Source organism: Neofelis nebulosa, chromosome 10, assembly GCF_028018385.1.
Source record: "Neofelis nebulosa isolate mNeoNeb1 chromosome 10, mNeoNeb1.pri, whole genome shotgun sequence".
Taxonomy (NCBI): Eukaryota; Metazoa; Chordata; class Mammalia; order Carnivora; family Felidae; genus Neofelis; species Neofelis nebulosa.
The window spans coordinates 63349891-63368711 of NC_080791.1; the positions used below are offsets into that span (position 1 = coordinate 63349891).

At 50.2% G+C, this 18821-nt stretch overlaps 2 protein-coding genes across 4 annotated transcripts in view; one reads left to right on the forward strand and one right to left on the reverse strand.

Annotated features, from left to right (window-relative positions):
* The window catches only part of ARFIP2 (ADP ribosylation factor interacting protein 2), a 15696-nt gene extending 918 nt beyond the window's left edge, over positions 1 to 14778 (reverse strand). Inside the window, exons 1-8 of one of the 3 annotated variants that reach the window (XM_058688070.1) lie at positions 14642 to 14778; positions 13709 to 13849; positions 13359 to 13455; positions 12513 to 12631; positions 12103 to 12324; positions 11419 to 11576; positions 11101 to 11275; positions 9889 to 10656 (exon numbers count right to left, since the gene is read on the reverse strand). In XM_058688070.1, coding sequence (XP_058544053.1) covers positions 10501 to 10656; positions 11101 to 11275; positions 11419 to 11576; positions 12103 to 12324; positions 12513 to 12631; positions 13359 to 13455; positions 13709 to 13807 — 1026 coding nt within the window. In that variant the 5' untranslated portion in view covers positions 13808 to 13849; positions 14642 to 14778 and the 3' untranslated portion in view covers positions 9889 to 10500. Of the gene's footprint in view, positions 1 to 9888; positions 10657 to 11100; positions 11276 to 11418; positions 11577 to 12102; positions 12325 to 12512; positions 12632 to 13358; positions 13456 to 13708; positions 13850 to 14535 lie in introns of those variants that run through there. The other 2 variants (XM_058688071.1, XM_058688073.1) reach the window with 2 other exon arrangements.
* A 108-nt stretch (positions 14779 to 14886) lies between these two features.
* Positions 14887 to 15774, forward strand: TIMM10B (translocase of inner mitochondrial membrane 10B). Its single transcript, XM_058688075.1, has 3 exons — positions 14887 to 14992; positions 15169 to 15264; positions 15438 to 15774. The coding sequence occupies exons 1-3, from the start codon at positions 14936 to 14938 to the stop codon at positions 15612 to 15614; spliced, it is 330 nt and encodes a 109-aa protein (XP_058544058.1). The 5' UTR covers positions 14887 to 14935; the 3' UTR covers positions 15615 to 15774.
* The last annotated feature ends 3047 nt before the right edge of the window (positions 15775 to 18821 follow it).

Sequence of the window (18821 nt, forward strand, 5' to 3'; positions counted from 1 at the left end):
CCTATTAAAATCCCTCACTGGTTCTCCATTGTCCAGAGAACAAAGTCCAAACTCCTTATGTTGGCCAACAAGGTTTAGCTTTGTTTGCTCCATACCTCCCTCTACTACCTCACGTCTCATGATTATATATGATCAGTCACAGGGCGCCCGGGTGGCTCAGTCGGTTGAGTGTCCGACTCTTAATTTCAGCTCAGGTCATGATCTCACAGTTCATGAGTTTGAGACCCAGTTCAGGCTCTGCGCTGGCAGCACAGAGGCTGCTTGGGATTCTCTCTCTCTCCCTCTCTCCCTGCACCTCCCCTACTCATGCTCTCTCGCTCTCTCAAAAATGAATAAACATTTATTTAAAAAAATCACATTGGCTTCTTTTCAGTTCCTGGAAAACTCCTTGTTCTCTTTTGCTTCTGGGCCATCACACATTCTGTTCCCTTAGTCTGAGATCCTCTTACAAGCCCCCCTTTGTCTGGCCGACTCCCACTGATCTTTCAGGTCTCCACATAAATGTCACTTCCTCCAGAAGGTCCTCCCTGGTTTCCTGAAGTCTGGGTTAGGTATACCATCTTTGTATCCCTACATACCCTGTATTTCCTCCATTCTAGCCCAAATATGCTGTATTATAATATCCTTGTAACTGCTCTACTTCTTCCACTGCATGAAGAGTTCTTGAAGGCAGGCATGATATTTTACTTTTTTATCCCTAACCCTTAGCAGAAAGCCTGACATAAAGGATTGATCTATATTTACTGAATAATTATTCCATAGTTCAACAAATATCTATTAAGTGCCTACTTTGTACAGGCACTAGGGATAGAGCGTAAACAAAACAGATATGGTCACTGTCCTTGTAATGGCGATGTTTTAAAAGTAAATAAACAAATACATACTTATAAACTGCAGGGGAAGGAAGTGCTATAAAAAAGAAAGGATCCTATGAGAAACAACACTGATTTGGTTGGGTGATCAGAGAAAGCCTCTCCAAGCAGGTAACTTGTAAACCGAGCTCTGAGGGTTGGAAGGAAAATGGTAGGGATGAGGGTGGGGGCATCAAAGACTGAGGGAAGGAAGTCATTCTGAGCTGAAGGAACAGCAGGAATGAAAGTTCTTAGGCAGAAGGCTCACTGAGAACCCAAAAGGACCGTGTGATCAGTGCGAAGTGAATAAAAGACAAGAGGTAAGTCCGGGAAATGAGGCTGAAATGATATCACCAAGGACCTTGTGGTTAAGAATTTGGACTTTATCCTGATTGGGGGTGAGGAGGAGGGATGGTCCAATTTACCAAAAAATAAAAACAAAGTTAAAAAGCTCTTCTGGTAGCTATGAGGATTGCGGAGAGGCTAGAGTGGAAGCAGGGAGACCAGTTAGGAAGCTGCCTCAGTTCTTTGGGTCAGATGATGTTGGGTATTGGCAGAGATAAAGGCAAAAAGGTAGAATGATTTGAGAAATATTCATGAGGTTGAATCAAAAAAACATCACAACGGATTGGGTGTGAGAGGGATAATGGAATGTCAGTAATGACTCCCAGGTTTTTCACTTAAGGAAGTGGTAGGCCATGCCTAGAGATAGTAAAAGCTGAAGAACTGATCTGGGGCATTCCGGTTTTGGCATGCTAGGTTTGAGACGCTATATGATATCTGGGTAGAGATGTAAAGTAAGGAATAGAATAGAACCTGTCTGGTTTTGGAAGCATTGGCATATTAACAGCACTTAAAGCAATGAGAATGGATGAGGCCTCCTAGAGACAGAGAGTGGAGAGTGAAGGAGAACCCAAAGGAATAGAAAAAAACCAAGAGACTGTGGGACTCTTCCAAAGAAGAGAATGATTCCAGAAAGAAGAGATGGTGAAGTAAGATGAAGACTGGAATGCCCACCAGGTTTGCTTCCGGTGGCACAGTAGGGACAGCAACCAGGTTAGAGTTGTTGAATGATGAATGGAGATGAAGAAATTAACACAGTGGCATAGACAATTCATGACAGAAATGTGGCCACGAAGAAAGGCAGAAAAATAGCTGGACTACTTCAAAATAGGAGGTGACTAGAATCAGGTAACAACTATCTGTGCCCAGCTAGATGTATCATGGGCTTCTGTAAAGACAATGAATGAATGAATGAATGAATGAATGAATACATGCATGCAGTGGGGCCAGTCCAGAGCCCTCTCCAGGTTTGAGGAGGAACAGGGGGCTGAACTGCATGTGTCTTATGTTTGTAGAAGGGTGGGAATGAGTAGGAACAGGATAGGAAGGGCATCCCTGAGAGCATCCTCTCCTGATGTGGGCACTGGGACTCAGAGGTTCTCTCTCCAGAGAGACTTAACACCAGGACAACATAGCAGGAAGAGGACAGATTGAGGGTTGGAGGAAGGAACAAGAGGTGGGAGCCAAGCTGAAGCTTCTGTCTGATGAAGGGGAGGGCTGGGAAGAAGAGTAGGAGTGGTCTACTGGGCCCTGCTAGGGCAGCTGGATGTCAGGCTCCGCCTCTCTCCAAGCCCAAGGGGCTCTCCCAGCCTGTCACACAGGGGCGGGGACTGGGCTACATCCAGGACGGACAGCTCCTCCCTCCCTTCCCCTTCCTGCTTCAGTTCCCCACCCAGACTTGCCAGGCATGCAACTGCTGAGGCCATACCCCAGCCTGAATCACTAAGATTCCCTTCTTCTCTTGGGCTCTTACTCCCACCTCTCCCATCCCACTGTGCCCTACAGATCTGCCCCCAAAGTCCTCTAGGCAATGGTTTAAGTGGACTGTTTATCACAGCAGAAACTTGGAGGATCTTGAACTTAAACCTGAGATTCCACCCTCCTTCCTCAGGCTGCCACTGCCATCCCTGCATCCCTTATCCTACCCATCTTTTATGGCTCAGTTCTAAAGGCACTTCATTTCCCCAATCAGCATTCACTCAACACCTCTGTTAGGACTGGGAACACAAAGATAAATAGTCACAGTGCAGCCTTCATGGATTCCAGTCTAACAAATAGGTGACTGCAATGTAATATGGAAGGCTTTGTGGGGAACCACAGGTTGCTCCAGGAGCACAGAGGTCACCTAACCTAGAGCTGGGGCAGGGGAGGGGGGTTACTAGAGGTTGGGGGTCAAAGGAGTTCTCCTAAGAAAGTGCCTTTCATGCTGAGAGCTCCAGGATGTGTAAGAGTTACAAAGCATGGTGCCTTCTGCATCAGGAGACTGAATCACGCACTGTGACAGAGGTGGGCTAAGAAATGAGATGGAGTGATAGGCAGGAGCTAGATCATACAATGCTTTATTGGCCTTATTAAAGAGTTTAGACTTGGGACGCCTGGGTGGCGCAGTCGGTTAGGCGTCCGACTTCAGCCAGGTCACGATCTCGCGGTCCGTGAGTTCGAGCCCCGCGTCAGGCTCTGGGCTGACGGCTCGGAGCCTGGAGCCTGTTTCCGATTCTGTGTCTCCCTCTCTCTCTGCCCCTCCCCCGTTCATGCTCTGTCTCTCTCTGTCCCAAAAATAAAATTAAAAAAAAACGTTGAAAAAAAAAATTTAAAAAAAGAGTTTAGACTTTACTCTTCCCTGCTTGGGGATTAAGTCCTCATCCAAAGAGCAAAGGAAACCTTGGGTAGGGTGGGGGGGTGGGGGGTTTAGGTGGGCAAAGAGGGTTTAAGTAGAAAGTAATAGAGTCAAAAGAGTAGCTTTTTTGACTGCTGTGTGAAAAACTGTTTAGAGAAGTTACCAGGGGAAAGGTGAGACTGCATGATATTCCACAGGAGAGGTGATGGTGGCCTTGACTAGGGAAGAAGCAAAGGGGAGGTGGTGAGAAGTAGATTTCACAGGGAGGAATCAACAGAAATTGATGACTGGTTGGTGTGATGTGAAGAGTAGATGGAGAAGAAAGAACTGGAGATAATTCCTTGTTTTCTGGCTTGGAAACTCTAGGAGAGGAGCAGCTGGATGAGAGGATAAGTTCAGGGTTTTAATAAGACAGATCTGAGAAGCCTATTGGGCATTTTGAGTGGAGAGATCCAGCTGGCAGTGGGAAAGTTAGGCTGGAGCCTAGGAAAGAGAGCGGCCTGGAGATAGGGATTTGGGAGTTACTGGTGTAGACATGGTGCCCGAAGCCATGGTATTGGCTGACATCACCCAGACAGAGCATAAGGAGAGAGAGGAGAGACTGTGACTGTGCTCTGAGGAACTTCATCATTCAAGGCATAGGTCCAGGAAACAAAGCTTGCAAAGGAATTGAAAAGGTTATGGTCAGAGAGGCAGGAGAAACAGGAAAGAGAGATATCATGAAGACCAAGGAAGAAGAAGCTTCATGGATAAGGGAACAATCTTCATTGTGAAACACTGCAGAGAATCCCCAGGATCTAAAGCCAAAAAGAAGCTCTCACTAACTTTAGGGAGTATGGTTTCCAGGGCCAGATCCAGAGGGTGAGGAGGAAGTTGATTTTGAGCAGATGAAGAAAGCCAGTGCTGACTCCACCAGATCCTTGGCATCTGCAAAGGATGTGTCTCAAGGCTTTTCAGTTTCTCCAAATTCTCAAACAGCATCCAATTTCCCCCATGACTTCCTCCTACAGACTTACGAGAGTCTCAGTATACATGCTTCACACAGCTGTGACTGGAGGTAGGTGACCACGGCATTGTTAAAAAACAATGCAAGAGGTCATCTAGGCTCACTTGCTTCCTAAAATGACTCGTTCCTGTCCACTAGCCCCCAAGGGTATTTGATCATTGGAGACCTCAGAAAAGTGACAAATGACTACAGGTTACAGTTTTGGGGTTTCTCTGGGACAGATGAAGCCTTAGAAGGATAGAGTCCTGAAAGCAAAGGAATCCTTTCAATAAGATTGGCAGGGAAGGAAAGTGATGCAATTCACAGTGCCATCTCCCCCATCACTGCCAGAATGAGCAGGTGGATGAACCATTTAATCAGCTGATTAACCTATCAAACAATCAAACTTCCCTGGGCATACTCTGGACCAGGCTCTTGAACTTGGAACTGGAGACACAGAGCTGAAACAGCTCCACTCCCAGTCCTTCACCAATTCTCAGACTAGCGTGGGAAAGAGACATGGAAATACAGTACTATAATGTGGTACGTGTCATGATACTGATATACTCTAACTATTATGGACAAAAAGAGGAGGAAGTATCTAACTCTGAAGGTGGTGGGGGAGAATAAAGAAGGCTTCCAGGGGAAGAGATATATGAGCTGACTCTTGAAGGAGTCTGACAGGTACATTGGGAAAACAGTGAGTAAAGGAACAGAAGCATGAAAAATTAAGAAACATGGACCAGTTGGGGCAAGAGAGCAAGACTGAGAGAGCAAGACTTGAAAGGGCAGAGGTTGTCCTAGATGTTTTCACAACCCACTCAAGGAGGGCTCTCCACCTGCCTCTCTAGCTGTGCCTTCACTGCCCATTCCTTAAATGTTTAGTTCCTAAGGTCTTTGATCCAGGACCTCTTCTCTTAGTTTCATACTCTGCCTGGGAAATCTCATTAACTCCCATAGCTTCAGTAACCATCCACTTGACTCTCAAAGCCTTATCTCCTGTGCAGAAAACTTACTTGCACACCAGACCCATATACCCAGCTATATCTTAAAAATCTCTACGTGGATGATGCATAGAGATTAGTCTAAAACTGATTTTCCCCCTAACCTACTCTTCCTGCTGGCGTTTCTTATCTCAACAAAAGGTACCATCATCCACCTGGCCACACCAGCCAGAACCCTGGGAATCTTCTCAATTCTTCCTGTTCTTTCACCTTTCAGATACCAGCTATGACTATATCCTATATTCTGCTTCTAAAATGTGTCAAAGTTAAAAGGTCAGGAGATTTAGGAGCCAATCCTGACTCTGACACTAATCTCACTAAGGCAAGGTAAGACACTGGGCAAGTTTCTACTCCAGCCCCTTACTTGTCAATTGGGATGGGGAGGGTCTTTTTGTTCTCCAAATCTGCAATCCCCTGGGTTCTCTTTCCAGCCGAAGGTCCCTACAGACTGTAATATGTGCCATGATTAAATCCCATCTTGTACCACCTTGAGGATTTGATTGCTTTCCACGGTAAGGCTAGGTGTGCAGCTGCTTCCACCACCCTTCCAGAATAAACATTTGCTAAGTTTAGGGCACCCATGACACTCCCTCTGGACACCCTCTCTCTAGCCATATGGTTTTGCTCTGTTTTTCTGAACACAGGCTGTACTATCACAACCATGGGCCTTTGCTCAAGCTCTTCTCTCAGCAAGAATGCCATTGTCCCCTAAGTGGCTGAGGCAGCACCTGGCACAGAGGGTGCTCAGTATATGTTGGTGACAGGAGAGCCATGTTTAAATCACTGCAGTTCCCTCTCACCAGAGACTCAAAAGCACAGGCAATAACAAGACAAGTGAACAAAGTTCCAAGGAAAAAGACCTCTACTTAACATACAAAAGCCTCCCCACAGCATAAGGTAGTAAGTGCTCTGTCACTGGTGGCATGTAAGCCAAGAGAGGCAGGGCACCTGTCAGGCCTGCAGCTCTGATTCCAATTCTGCAGCAAACCAGAGCCCTACTTAGGGGATGAATGGGCACTGGTGAGCTGGACACACAAACAGGGGGAGAGACCTGTGAAAAAGACCTCTGCACCGACTCCAACCTTCCAGATTTCATCTTCCTACTGGGGCTAGTCCTGGGCGTATGCTGTCCACATCAGAGACCCCCACACCAGGAACAAGCCCAGGACCTGCCTTCAATCAGACCGACCTCTCTGGGGTGCAGCCTGCCCCTCCAACCTGCAACCATCTGTCCCTGCAGGTTTGCAGCCCAGGATCTGAAGCCAAGTCCAGAAGGGAGGAGGCTGGAACCAGGGAGGGGCCTGGGGTCCTCCAGGCAGGGCCCAGGCTGAAGGGGAACCAGAGGGGTCTTTTCCTACAACAGGCAGCCTCCGGATCAGGCTTCCTGTCAAGGGAGCAGCTCTAGAGGAGGAAAGAGTGTCCTCCACCCTAGCTGGTGGGCTTCTGGGTGGCTGAGGAGGATGGTGGGGGAAGCTAGGGGTGGAAGTGTCTGCACCCAGGGAGAAAGGAACCCTTCAGACAAGCTGGGCCACAAGATTCCAGAGTTCCATTCAGCAACCCCACCCGCCAAACCACCACCACCCTCGGCCGCAGCGTTCGACACCCTCCGCCAACATACACAAGCTACCAAACCCCGCGCTCCTCCAAGGAACCATCACCCATCCACCCGCGCCTCCCCCCTCAAACATGGACCTCACGTGAGCAGCCACAGCCCGAAGAATCCCCCCACTGCTCTCACAGACACGGACACGCCTCACGTGGACAGAGACAGGCACAGCTTTTGAAAAGCATCTGTGCCCCCACCCACAGACACTCGGACAGACACACCGCGGCTCGGACCTGGACGCGGACCCGAGCAAACAGGGACACAAACGCACCCCTGGGGGCCGCCCGTCGCACTCACCGCGGCGGAGCAGGATGGGAGGGCCAAGGCCCAGACTGCGGCCACTCGGAGCGGCCCGCGGCGCTGCCCCCGCTGCCAGCGCCCGTCCGCCCGGCCCTGCCCGCGGCGCCGCCCCACGTCCCGCGCCTCCGCCTGTCCCCGCGCCGGCGCCGCCGCCGGACCCGCCGCACAGGCCGGAGGGAGGGGCCGGGGCGGGGCTGCGGACCCGCCGGGGGAGGGGGCGGCTCGGGTGCTGAAGACCCACCCACGGCCCGCCCGCCGCCGCGGAGGCCCCGCCCCCTTTTACCCCACCCGCCGGGCTCCCCCAACCCCCTCGAGGCTCCTACGGGAGCTGCCTCAGCCGGCGGGTTGGGGAACGCGTGAGCCGGATCCCGGATCCACGATCTCTGCCAGCTGCCTCTGGCTCCCGACCGCTCCGGGGCAGGTCTCAGGAACTGGGCTGAGGCTCCGTCAAGGAAACGCAGCTGGGCAGCAGAGATTTCGGACTCTGGGAGCCGGTCCGGGCCCTCCAGGAGGTGCACTTCCCAGCTTTCTTCGGGGGCTCCTTGGGAATATGCTAGTGTGCTCTCTGCTGCGGCAGGGGGATACGGGATAGTCCGTACCTCGGCATGGATCTCTGGGCGACGGAAGGGCCTCCAGGTGGAAGCACAGCACCCAAAGCGCTAGGAGAAGGGGCGGACGGGGTGGTGAAAGGTGGGGGACTTGATTTGGCTGTAGGTGAGGAGACCCCTCGCGAGGAGATTATGGTTCAGACCATCCAGCGACTCCCTTCCACACTCCAAAAAACCAGAGCAATTCAGAATCATCACATTGTGGAAAAGCAGCCCCGGTGGTAAATAATAAAAACTATAATAACAGTTAACAGGGACTGAGTGCTTATTATGTGCCAGACACATAACGAATCACTTTACATATATTATCTCCTTAATACTCATAATCTTAATAGGTATCTTCTTTTATTAGATGTGTTTTACAGCGGAAGAAACTGAGGGCCCTTGGCTCCCCAGACGTTAACCCTGATCAGCTAACTCACTTAGAAAGTGGTGTAGGTATGGTTTGAGCTCTGCTTTAGATCTTGCCCCCAATCACCTGGAGATTCAGTACATTTCATGTTGGAAGTCCCCAGTGGCCCATAAAGTGGGGGGTTGTATGTGGACCACCCAACCTAATAATCAAGCTCCAGTCAGATGACTGCAGGCTGACCAAAACCCAGAAAGGCTGCCTGGAAGCTGCAGAGTCAGTGACAAAGAGCAAAATCAGGCTGCGTGGATCTCAGTGCTATGACAATCTGCTGACTGGGTTGTCCCCTTCTTCCAGCTCTTGAGAGAGGTAGGGGAGAATGTTGAAAAATTCTGGAGCTCTCCTTGACCAAGAAGCACAGAAGTGATGGTACCAAGGCCCTGACTGAATCAAAGTGCTGTTGGGGGTACTTTCTTGTCCCACACAAAGTTGATAAGGGCTCAACACCTGGGTGCACCCTCAACCTCTCATCCACCTGATGAGGTCTGGCACCCAGCACAGGTGCTCCAATGTTTGTGAATGAGTCTCAGCATTCATGCTTGCTTTGGGGTTTTGGGCCAGGGTCACTAGACTATCCAATGTAAGGGAGCCAGGGTCTGTATAACACTGTTTCAAGCCTCATGAGGACTACTTTCCACAACCTTAGATTTCTCCCATCCCAAACTTGCGCTTGAAAAAGCATCACAGCTACCTTTCTCCTCTAAAGACAAAAGTCTTTAATGAGCCTGAACAGGCCCAGTGTGACTCCTTGCTGCCTCACTTCCCTAGCCCTCTTCTAGCCACTCCCCTTCCACTTTTCATTCCAAAGTGAATTGCACCCTGGTCCTATCAGGGCTAACACATACGCTGGCCTCTCTGACTAGGTTGCTCTTCTCCCTATTGCTTGCCTGGCTGTGCCTACTTGCTGTTCAGTTCTTAGTTTTCAAGTTGACATCCCATCTCCGTTGCAGACTGGGCTAGACACCCCTCCTCTGCACTCCCATAGTTCCCTGAACTTCTGTATCCTAGTACTCATTACTGTATTGTAGTTGCCTGGCTACTTGTCTCTATCCCCCACTAGGCCATGAGCGCTGTGGGCAGGGACTGAGTTTTATTCACTGATGTTTCCCCAGGGTCTAGTGCAGTGCCTGGCAAATAAAAGCACTCAGTAAATATTTGCTGTATGAATGAATGGATGATGAAGGTCAGCGGGCCCAACCCCCTCTAGGCCCCATGCTCTTAAGACCATAGCTATCTCGGTGCTGGCCTAAAGAGCAAATAAAGCGTCAGCTCCAGCTGGGGCTGGGGGAAGAGTAGGATCTCAGACTGTTCCTGAAACCTGTGACTTCAGCTATCTGGCCTCTGCTCTTCTGACTTGATAGGATTTTGGTGTATGATTAGACTGAGTATTTCTCCACCCAGCCCACCCTCCTAGAGTCCCCTCCACAAATTGACCTCACTGGGCCTGCTTTTATGAAAGGTTTATTCCTAGTGCTAGGTCCCAATCTTCCAGGGCTCTAAGCACAATTAAACTGGGTGGGTTGGTGAGGGGAAGCCCATTCAGATGCAGGGCCCGAAATGGGGCTCCCCATTATCCCCACCCCTTTGGTCCCAGTCCCCTTCTCTGCATTGGGGACGCATAGAGGAGGGACAAAGGGTACTGGAGGCAACATCATTGGCTCAGGGGAGCCCAAGAAGAGCTGCCATTGGCTGACAGGGCCTTTTGAGACTCTGCCATTGGTCAGGGGGCACACCCCAGGAGCTGGGGATAGGCCTGAGGAGTAATGCCATTGGCCAGGGAGTGGTTTTGTCATAGCCTTTGGCTGTGGAGTGGAAGGAAAAGATCTGGGAATGAAGCCCAGTGGCCAGGAAGATAAAGGACAGGGCAGCAGCTGCCGGGCCTGCAGGCCCCCTCCCTACCACAGCAGTGTGGGCAAAACTGGTATGAGGCCCCAGCAAGGGAAAGGGAACCCAAGCCAGAGGGCAGGTGGCAAGGGATGTCCCATGTCCAATCTCTCCCACCCTGGGACTGCCTCTCCCAATGTCCTTCTTGATAGCCAGGTTTGGCTAGGAGCAGCTCACTGCTCCTCTAGCCAGGAGGGCTTCTCAGCTCCTGGAGGCCGCAGCTTGATGTTGAACTGCTGCAGGGTCTGCTCCAGTTGTTTCTGGTTCCCAGCAAAGTAGGCTGACACGGCATTGTGGAAGAGCAGCAGCTGCTTGTGCATCACCTTGATCTGGGGGTCCAGCAGGGTCAGCTGAGACTGGACTCAGATGCCCTTCTTGAGCCTGAGCCCAGACCAGGGGTACATGGATTCTGCTCTGATAGTGCTTTCAGGGTGGGGGTTGACCTCCACTAACGGAGTCAAAGGATAAGGGCAATCTGATGGGAGAAACCTGACTTGATTTGCCGGGTCTGGCATTCTGGTACCCCAGCCCAGGGTGAGGTGATTTTTCCCAGTTATGTTCCTGGGATCAGCAACCAAATCCTCCAATAGAAAAGGGCCAGGGATTGGAGGGTAGGTGACTGGAAAGGTCCAGGAGTTGAAGGGGCTGGAGGAAAGATCCCACTTCTTAGCCAGGCTGCATTTCCCCATCCAGTGATGGGGAGGGTCTTAGGGGTAGAAGGTCAGTGTTATAGATGGGAAAGTGGACTGGGGTCAAAGGGGTGGGGTTGGCACCTTGTTTTCTTCCAGGAACTTGAGCTTGATGGCCACATCTCCCCGCAGCTTCTCATATTTGTCCCGATGGGCCTGGAAAGTGGCCTGGGCACTCTCGAGTCGACCACGCGTCCCTGCATCCCGGGGGCCTAGGCTCAGCTCCTCTAAGTCTGTTCGGTAGGCATCATATTCCAGCCTGGGGAAGGGTAATACAGGCTGGTCTCCACCCCTGTGTCCACACATACTTTCCTTTCCTTCCTCAATTCTTACGACCCCAAAGCTCAAACTTCCACCCATGCCATCAACTCCCAAAACCCTGGGCCCTGCTGGTGCCCACACCTGGCAGCCTCATACTGTTTGACAGTCATGAGTGTGTCTTCCATGGTCTTGGTGACCAATGTATTGATGCTAGAGACAAAGAAGTTCACAGCCCCTAGCAGTGTCTCTCCATTCTTGCACAGCAGCTTCTGTGTCTCTGCATTGTAGCCAAATTCCTCCTGAAGGCAGAAGGGGAGGACAGGCCTTGAGTAACAGTTCCTACCTGAATCAAGCTGTAGGGCCCTCATTCCCCTCCTCCCCAGGAAGGAAACAGCCATTGAAACTGGAACAACCAAGGACTGCCTCCAGCAAGGCTCTCTTAGCCAGAAAGTTAGTGGGACCACCCAGAAATGCCTAGGGTAGGAATGTGGGAGTGGGGTTCTCAGATAAGTTCACAGGACTGGAATAGGGAAAGCTAGTGCAGCAGGCAAGGGAGGGGCTCTGATTAGGCCGAGCACTGATGCAGAGAAGGGTTACTTGTGAGGCATCTAGTGTGCCATCTCCCCCACCCCTCCAACTTCTGAACCTCTGTACAAACCCTTAGGCTGCCTCCACAGGTGAGTGCTGCTGGGGGTAGGGCTGGGCCCACCCTGGAGGGGTTCTCCCTCTGGGCTGCAGGAGGGAGGGAGGGAGGGAGGCTGAGGGCTGACTGCCTGGGAGGGCCCGGGCCCAGTCTCCCCACCCTCTTTGGCCTGACCAAGGCACCTGAAGCTCTGGGGACTTCTGGCTGAGGTCAGCAAAGGCGTCACCTAGTGCATGCTGGGTCTGCAGCAGGCTGTAGAGGTGGGCTGTCAGTGCCCGGCCCAGCTGCAGGACACTCTCATACTTGCGCTTCGTCTCACGCAGCAACTCAATCTGCAGCTCTAGCTCCAGGTCCACAGTCCGGGAGCCTCGGCCGAATCTTTCTGACAACAGCTGCTTTGTGCACTGATTGGGAAGTGGGAGAATAAGTCAGAGCCCTAGCACCCTGCCCCCCCACCGCCCCTCCAAACAGGTATCTACCCTAGCATCCCCAGGCTCCTAGTCTCAGCCGTAGATGGGATAGTGGAATTCAGAAGATGGGGAAAAGTTACCCAGGGGGAGTCTGGGGGAAGGGAAAGGTACTTAAATCCCACCTTATATGTATTGATGCCCCATTTCTTGACAATGTCAAACTTCTCTCCGGCGATGCCCCGAGCCACCTCATCTCCGGGGCCAGCAGGAGTGGTACTGTGAGACGGATGGCGGCCAGACCCTAAAGGACCAAGTTCTCTGACACCAGCCTCTCTCAGACATAATCAGATGTCTCTGTGGCTCCACCCGTACCTCCCACCCAGCATATGAAAATTGCTTCCCTGAAGTAGCAGAAACTAGGGACAATGAGATTCTCCTACTCACTAGGAAGAACTCATACCTTGTGCCCTAAGACCCATATCCCAATATACATCTGGCCTCCTTTTGAGGTGGTGATGGGGGCTGGAGTGGGGGAGGGAGTTGCTGGTGTACGGGGACAGAGGAAACAGAAAAAAATACACTGAATATGGGGTGGCAGGTCAAGGATGGTGGATCCTGATAGCAAGAAACCTAACATTCCCATGTGGAATCTTAGTCAGTGTGAGATTCAGGGCTGTTTGCTCCTCTAAGCTTTAGAGTCTAAAGTAAAACTCTAAGAAGCTTCAGAGTTCCAAATCAGGCTCAAGCTCTAGAGCAGGGAGAACTTCTGTGAAACAGAGTTCTTAACATGATTTGGGTGGTGGCAGCAGAGAAAGAACAAATGGACACATCTCAGGGGCTAAATGGCAAGTGGGAGCAACTGGACAACCCTGGGCTGAGGACAGTCCATAAGGTTCATAGTAGCAGAAGTTCCCAAGATCTCCAGTCATAATTCAAGCTTTCTTTGAAAGCTTATATACTATACTCCCCAGAACCATTCCTCTCCCTCTCTCCACTCAAGCTTCCTGTCCTGTTCTGATCATTCATACCTGTGGGGATGAGTCCATCACCAGAGCCCCCATAGCCACCAGACACAATGCTGGTTTCATTGAGGTTGGGTCCTGACACCATCACCTGCTGGAGGTCCTATAGGCCAGAGAAGAGGGGGGCTTCAGGAACATAGGGGCAGCTGAAGCATTTGGGGGGTGAGAACAAGCTTGAAGCATCACAGAGAGAGCACACAAGGGAAGTCTGCATAGAATCAGAACGAAGATTTGTAAAAAGATTGGAGGGAGTTAGATAAGTTAGGGTAAGGCTACTGGAATGGGGTGAAAGGCCAGGGCTTATGATTTGGGATTCCTAAATTGAAACAATATGGAGAAGAATTAAACAGAAGCACCTGCTCCAGCCCATCATCCTCAGGAAGCTGCCCCGCTTCACCGTTCCCGTGGATGGGGATCTCCATTGTGGCTGCCTTCCCTAGGATCCCGTCCGTCATGGCTAGGGAAGGGATTGGAGTCAAAGTCTCCACCCCAGCGCCCTGCAAAGCCCAACACAGACAATTCTGGAAACTGGCCAGTACTCCAGAAAGAAAGGTTTCCCCACCATTTCAGAAGTTTTGGAGGCTGTCCTAGGACTTGAGTATTCTGGGGTTTGGCCACGACTCCTTTCTTCTTGCAGATATGTATTTCTCCTCTCCAAGGTGCATTATTTTTACACATGCACACCCGGGCCCCAGGTGTCTTCTTGTGAACCCTCAATCCCACCAGGGCCCCGGTGATCATTCATGCATTCAGTCATTTGACAGACATTTAATGAGTGCCTACTATGTCTCATGCATTATTTGAGGTCACAGCAGTGACCAAGAGAGATAAAGTCTGTGCTGTCTTGAAGCTTATCCCCATGCAGCTGTTTCCCCCCATCCGATTAACCCCTTTCCAAGGCTCAGGAGCCTACTCCTCCCATTCAGGTATGTTCTCCATTGCTGCTTGGCCTTTCACACTCCTGTAGTGTTTCTTCCCCTTTTCTTCAGGGGTCTCCCTCTCCTCCATCTCATGCACCTCCTCTTCCTCGTCCCCCCCCCCCCCCCCAGGCCTTAGTTGAATCAGTTGGTGTATATTCCCGGCCTCTGAGTAAAGCCTCTTTTTCCCAAGACATAGGTGATCCCTTCCAAAGTCAGTTATGTCCCCCAGGTGTGTGAGTCCCCGCCCCCCCCACCCCTCACACCTGGGCATCAGGTGTGTCCTCATCCTTCCCCAGAGCTCAGTGGCATCTTTCCCTCAGGGCAGGTTCGTGCGTTCAACTTCCCCTCGCCCAAGTCTGTCCTCCTCACCTCGGGCCGGGCCGCTCTTCCCCTCAGGGCGCCAGGCCCGGGCCGCGCGGGGACCTCGGGCTCCAGTTCCCGTCGCGATCCTAGCAGCAGGTCAGGGATTCGGCGGAAGTGACGTCCCGTCCCGGGCAGAAGAAGCCGGCCACGTCGCAGATTATAAGGGCGGAGATGACGTTAAAGCCCGGGGCAGGGCGATCCTTGAGCCAACCCCTCATTCCCTGGGGAGGGAGGAGAGATCACTTCCGGGGCGTTACCAAGAGGCTGTGGGGAAGTGACGTAGGGTGCGCGGGTGGTGCGATGGAGCCGCAGGAGCCGCAGCAGCAGCAGCAGCAGCAGCAGCAGCAGCTGAGGAACGTGAGTGCGCGCTAAGTCGCTGCAGGGCCATAAGTTCAGCCAGCATCCTTGTCCGTTTGGTTGGAGATCTGAGGGCTGGAAATGTAGGGCTGTGGCACAGGGTCCTGGGAAATCTCGGGCGATGCGGCCTTGAGTTGCCCCCTTACCGCTGAGTTCTTTGTCCCCTTTTCTCTTAGTTGCGGGACTTCCTGTTGGTCTACAATCGGATGACGGAACTCTGCTTCCAGCGCTGCGTGCCCAGCTTGCACCACCGAGCTCTGGATGCTGAGGAGGTTAGGCGGGAAACTCAGTAGGGAGGTGCGCCGTAGATCCTTCCCAACCGCCACTCCCCCTGCCTCTGGCCCTGGCCTTTCTACGACCCTCACCCTTAGGTTAGGGATGGGAAGGAAGGAGGCGGACCCGACAGGACACCTTTGGCCTCTGCTTCACCCTGTCTTCCTTCCAGGAGGCCTGTTTGCACAGCTGTGCTGGAAAGCTGATCCATTCCAACCACCGCCTCATGGCCGCTTACGTGCAGCTCATGCCTGCTCTGGTACAGCGCCGCATCGCAGACTACGAGGCTGCCTCAGCTGGGTCAGGTGTTGCTGCTGAACAGCCCGGAACCTCACCATCAGGCAGCTAGCCCTCCTCAACCCCAGGAAGGGAGGCACTGGATGGACCCTCAAATTGAAGGAGCCAGTGGACCTTGGGCTGAATGCAGCCTGTATGTAGAGTGAGGGATTGCCTGAGAGCTGGGTACTATTGCTCCTTTTCCTGGAGCCAATAAACCCGCTTTTACTCTGTTTGGTTTATGTTCTGGGCTGGAAGCTTTGCCCACTTTGTTGGCAACATCCTTTATTCTGTCAGTTATTGCATATCTGCTGGCCTCAGCCTTGGCAGTGGAGAAATTGCCTTCTATGTGTAGAAGATTCCCCGGCGCCTGGTTAAAGCAAGGTCTGTGGGTACAATTTTAATGTTGGTAATAGCAACAGGAAGCTGGTTCCTGCCCAAATGACAGAGAAAATGAGAGCTCTTTCTAGCTGTCCTTCACTTAAGTCTGTCTGACTTAAATGGCTCATTTGTGAGCCAGGTATGCATTCATTCATAACTATTTTTTCATGGACTCTATCTTTCAAGAAGAAATTCTGCTAAATTTAGGGAAAAGAGATCTCTAAGGACAACAGATCAAGAAATCACAGGGCTTCTAGGGACTGCCTCTTGGGAAGTCAGTAGTCCCAGAACAGAGATGAAACCTATATGAATTTTGGGGTGTTGTGGAACTTCAACCATTTCCCCAAGTTGTTACTTTTTTACTATTTTCCCTCTTCCCCAGGATAAGCAGTACAGCATTTAAATAGAGAAGGTCTGTGTGCTTGTCTTCAGGAGCGGTCAGAAAGGGGAAACTTGAGGGACCATATTCTGCAATACAGCCAGATCTGAGGGAGAGGAACCCAAGGGAGAAGTAGATGATGGTAGTTATAGGGGGCAAAAGGGATAATGCAAATCTTCGGGACCTCTTGAATGTTACCTGCATGTCTATAATCTAATTCCAGCTCTTCTATCCTCTATCCCATATTGTTTCCACTGTCTCTGTTCTGTTATTTCTATGTTGAGCCTCTCCATTTTTCCCTCATTATTGCCTTCCTTGTGGAATTTACTTCTGTATTCACCAGCCTGAATGGCCTATCACTCTGTCACCACATTTTCTTGCCTCCTCTGTGTCCTTGTTGTATCATTCCAGCTGTTTTATCTTTTCTGGTCCTCTATTCAGACTGCCAGAGAAAAACACGGCTGTGTAATGCATGCCACTAAATATTCAAGGTCTCCAACCTCAACCAAGCCCTCACTACCAACAGGCAATCAATCCTTTCTCAGTTCGTGGTGTGTTTCATCTCTTTTTTTTTTTTTTTAAAGAAATTTTTTAATGTTTATTTATTCTTGAGAGAGAGAGAGACACGGAGCAGAGTGAGAGAGGGACACAGAATCCAAAGCAAGCTTCAGGCTCTGAGGGTCAGCACAGGGCCCCATGTGGGGCTTGAACTCACAAGCCATGAAATCATGATCTGAGCTGAAGTTGGAGGCTTAACCGACTAAGCCACCCAGGTGCCCTTCATCTCCTGTAATTACTATGGCAATTATTTTACACCTTCACTGCTCTCATCCCCCACTTCACCCTCAACTACCCCCCATCAGGTGACCATGTTCTATTTTTTACAGAGGAAATGGAAGCTCTTAGACATTGGCTCCCACAATAATTAAACTCTTTATAACCATGCACAAAAGAGACATTTTTCTCCCCTGTGTGGATCAGGAAGTTGAAATTCTTTAATAGCAGACCCTATTTTAAAATATAAACCTAAACTTTTTTTTTTTTTAATGTTTGTTTATATTTGAGAGCACAAGTTGGGAAGGGGCAGAGAGACAGGGAGAGAATCCCAAGCAGGCTCTGTGCTGTCAGTGCAGAGCCTGATGTGGGACTCAAACTCTCAAACCATGAGATCATGACCTGAGCCAAGATCAAGAGTCAGATGCTTAACCGACTGATCCACACAAGTGCCCCTAGATCTGACTTTAAAATCCATGTTCTTTTTACTACACCAGGCTGCCTCAAAATATCCATTAAACCACCCAATTCACATGGGTTCTGATACTGATATGTCTTAATCTTTATAGCAAAACTACAAATAAGAGGTATTATTCCCATTTAATGGATGAAGAATCAAGAATCCAGAATGTACCAGAACCCCATCTTATACATAATTACTTCTTGAGAAAAGTGGCTCCAAACAGCTTTTTGCCTCTTTAGCTGCTATACTTTGAACAGAAGGTTTTGTTAGGAATGTGGAAGTTGCTGACCAGGAACTTCCCTACTGAGTGGCTTCATGTCTACTCAATAGAGTTCTGTCCTCGAAAAGTACAAGTGCAGGTGAAACCACTTGTAAATGTAACAATTCCAAGATGGGGGGAATGGGGACCTAGAATATTTTGCTGCTGCTGAGAGGACTCTTCCGCATGGATGTTCGTGTGTATCCTTGCGCCAGTAAATTTCCATTGTGAATTGTCTGGGTTTCCATGCCACATAACTTCTGCTTGCTGGAGAAGGACCAGGAACAAAATCTGTCTGGCTCTAAAGGCTTTGAACTTGCAGAGGCTTATCTTTGCTTGTTCATCTGTACCCAACCTGTCCCTAGGCATGGGGAAAAACAGGTATCTCAATCTAATCCATCATTTAATCTCTAACTTTTTAACCTCTTCTTTCCTCTCTGTTTATAAATATGTTCATTACTTGGAAGAAGAATCCTACTCCTGTTATCCCTGTTATCCATCTGCTCTAGTCACGTCTCCTTCCGGTCTTGCCATAAAGTGATAGCCATTGGCATAACGAAAACAATGTGATGTTTCAAGCACAACACAAGAATAAGTGTTAAAGCTTTATCCCTTATATGTACATACTGGAGACAGCGTTCATGTTCTTGCCATTGTAGCTTTAGAACTTGTTTGCAAAGTCTGATTCCTTGGAACCTATTCAGCTGTACTACAGTTTCTCATTACTGTCCTTAGTAACCACCACTCTCCTATTTTCCTCTAAATAGCTAGCCCTTGGTCTTCCTATCAATCCCTTGATACTTTAATATTACATGGACAGTCCATTCAATATTTTGGCTTCTTGACCCAGTCAAGTTCCTTCACCCAGTCTCCAATAATTTTCACTCTATCTTAGCCACCCACTCCCTTAGTTATGTCCTGGCCGTTGTCATTACTCCAAACTGCTCCATCTTTAAAACACAATTACCAGCATCTTATTCACTCACTGTATTCCTTCCACTTTATTGATCTATTTCTCTACTAT

Coding starts and splice junctions, on each gene's coding strand:
- TIMM10B (XM_058688075.1), top strand. CDS start 14,936: ATGGAGCCGCAGGAGCCGCAGCAGCAGCAGCAGCAGCAGCAGCAGCAG. Junction 14,993..15,168: donor AGCAGCAGCAGCTGAGGAAC/GTGAGTGCGCGC, acceptor CTTTTCTCTTAG/TTGCGGGACTTCCTGTTGGT. Junction 15,265..15,437: donor GAGCTCTGGATGCTGAGGAG/GTTAGGCGGGAA, acceptor TCTTCCTTCCAG/GAGGCCTGTTTGCACAGCTG.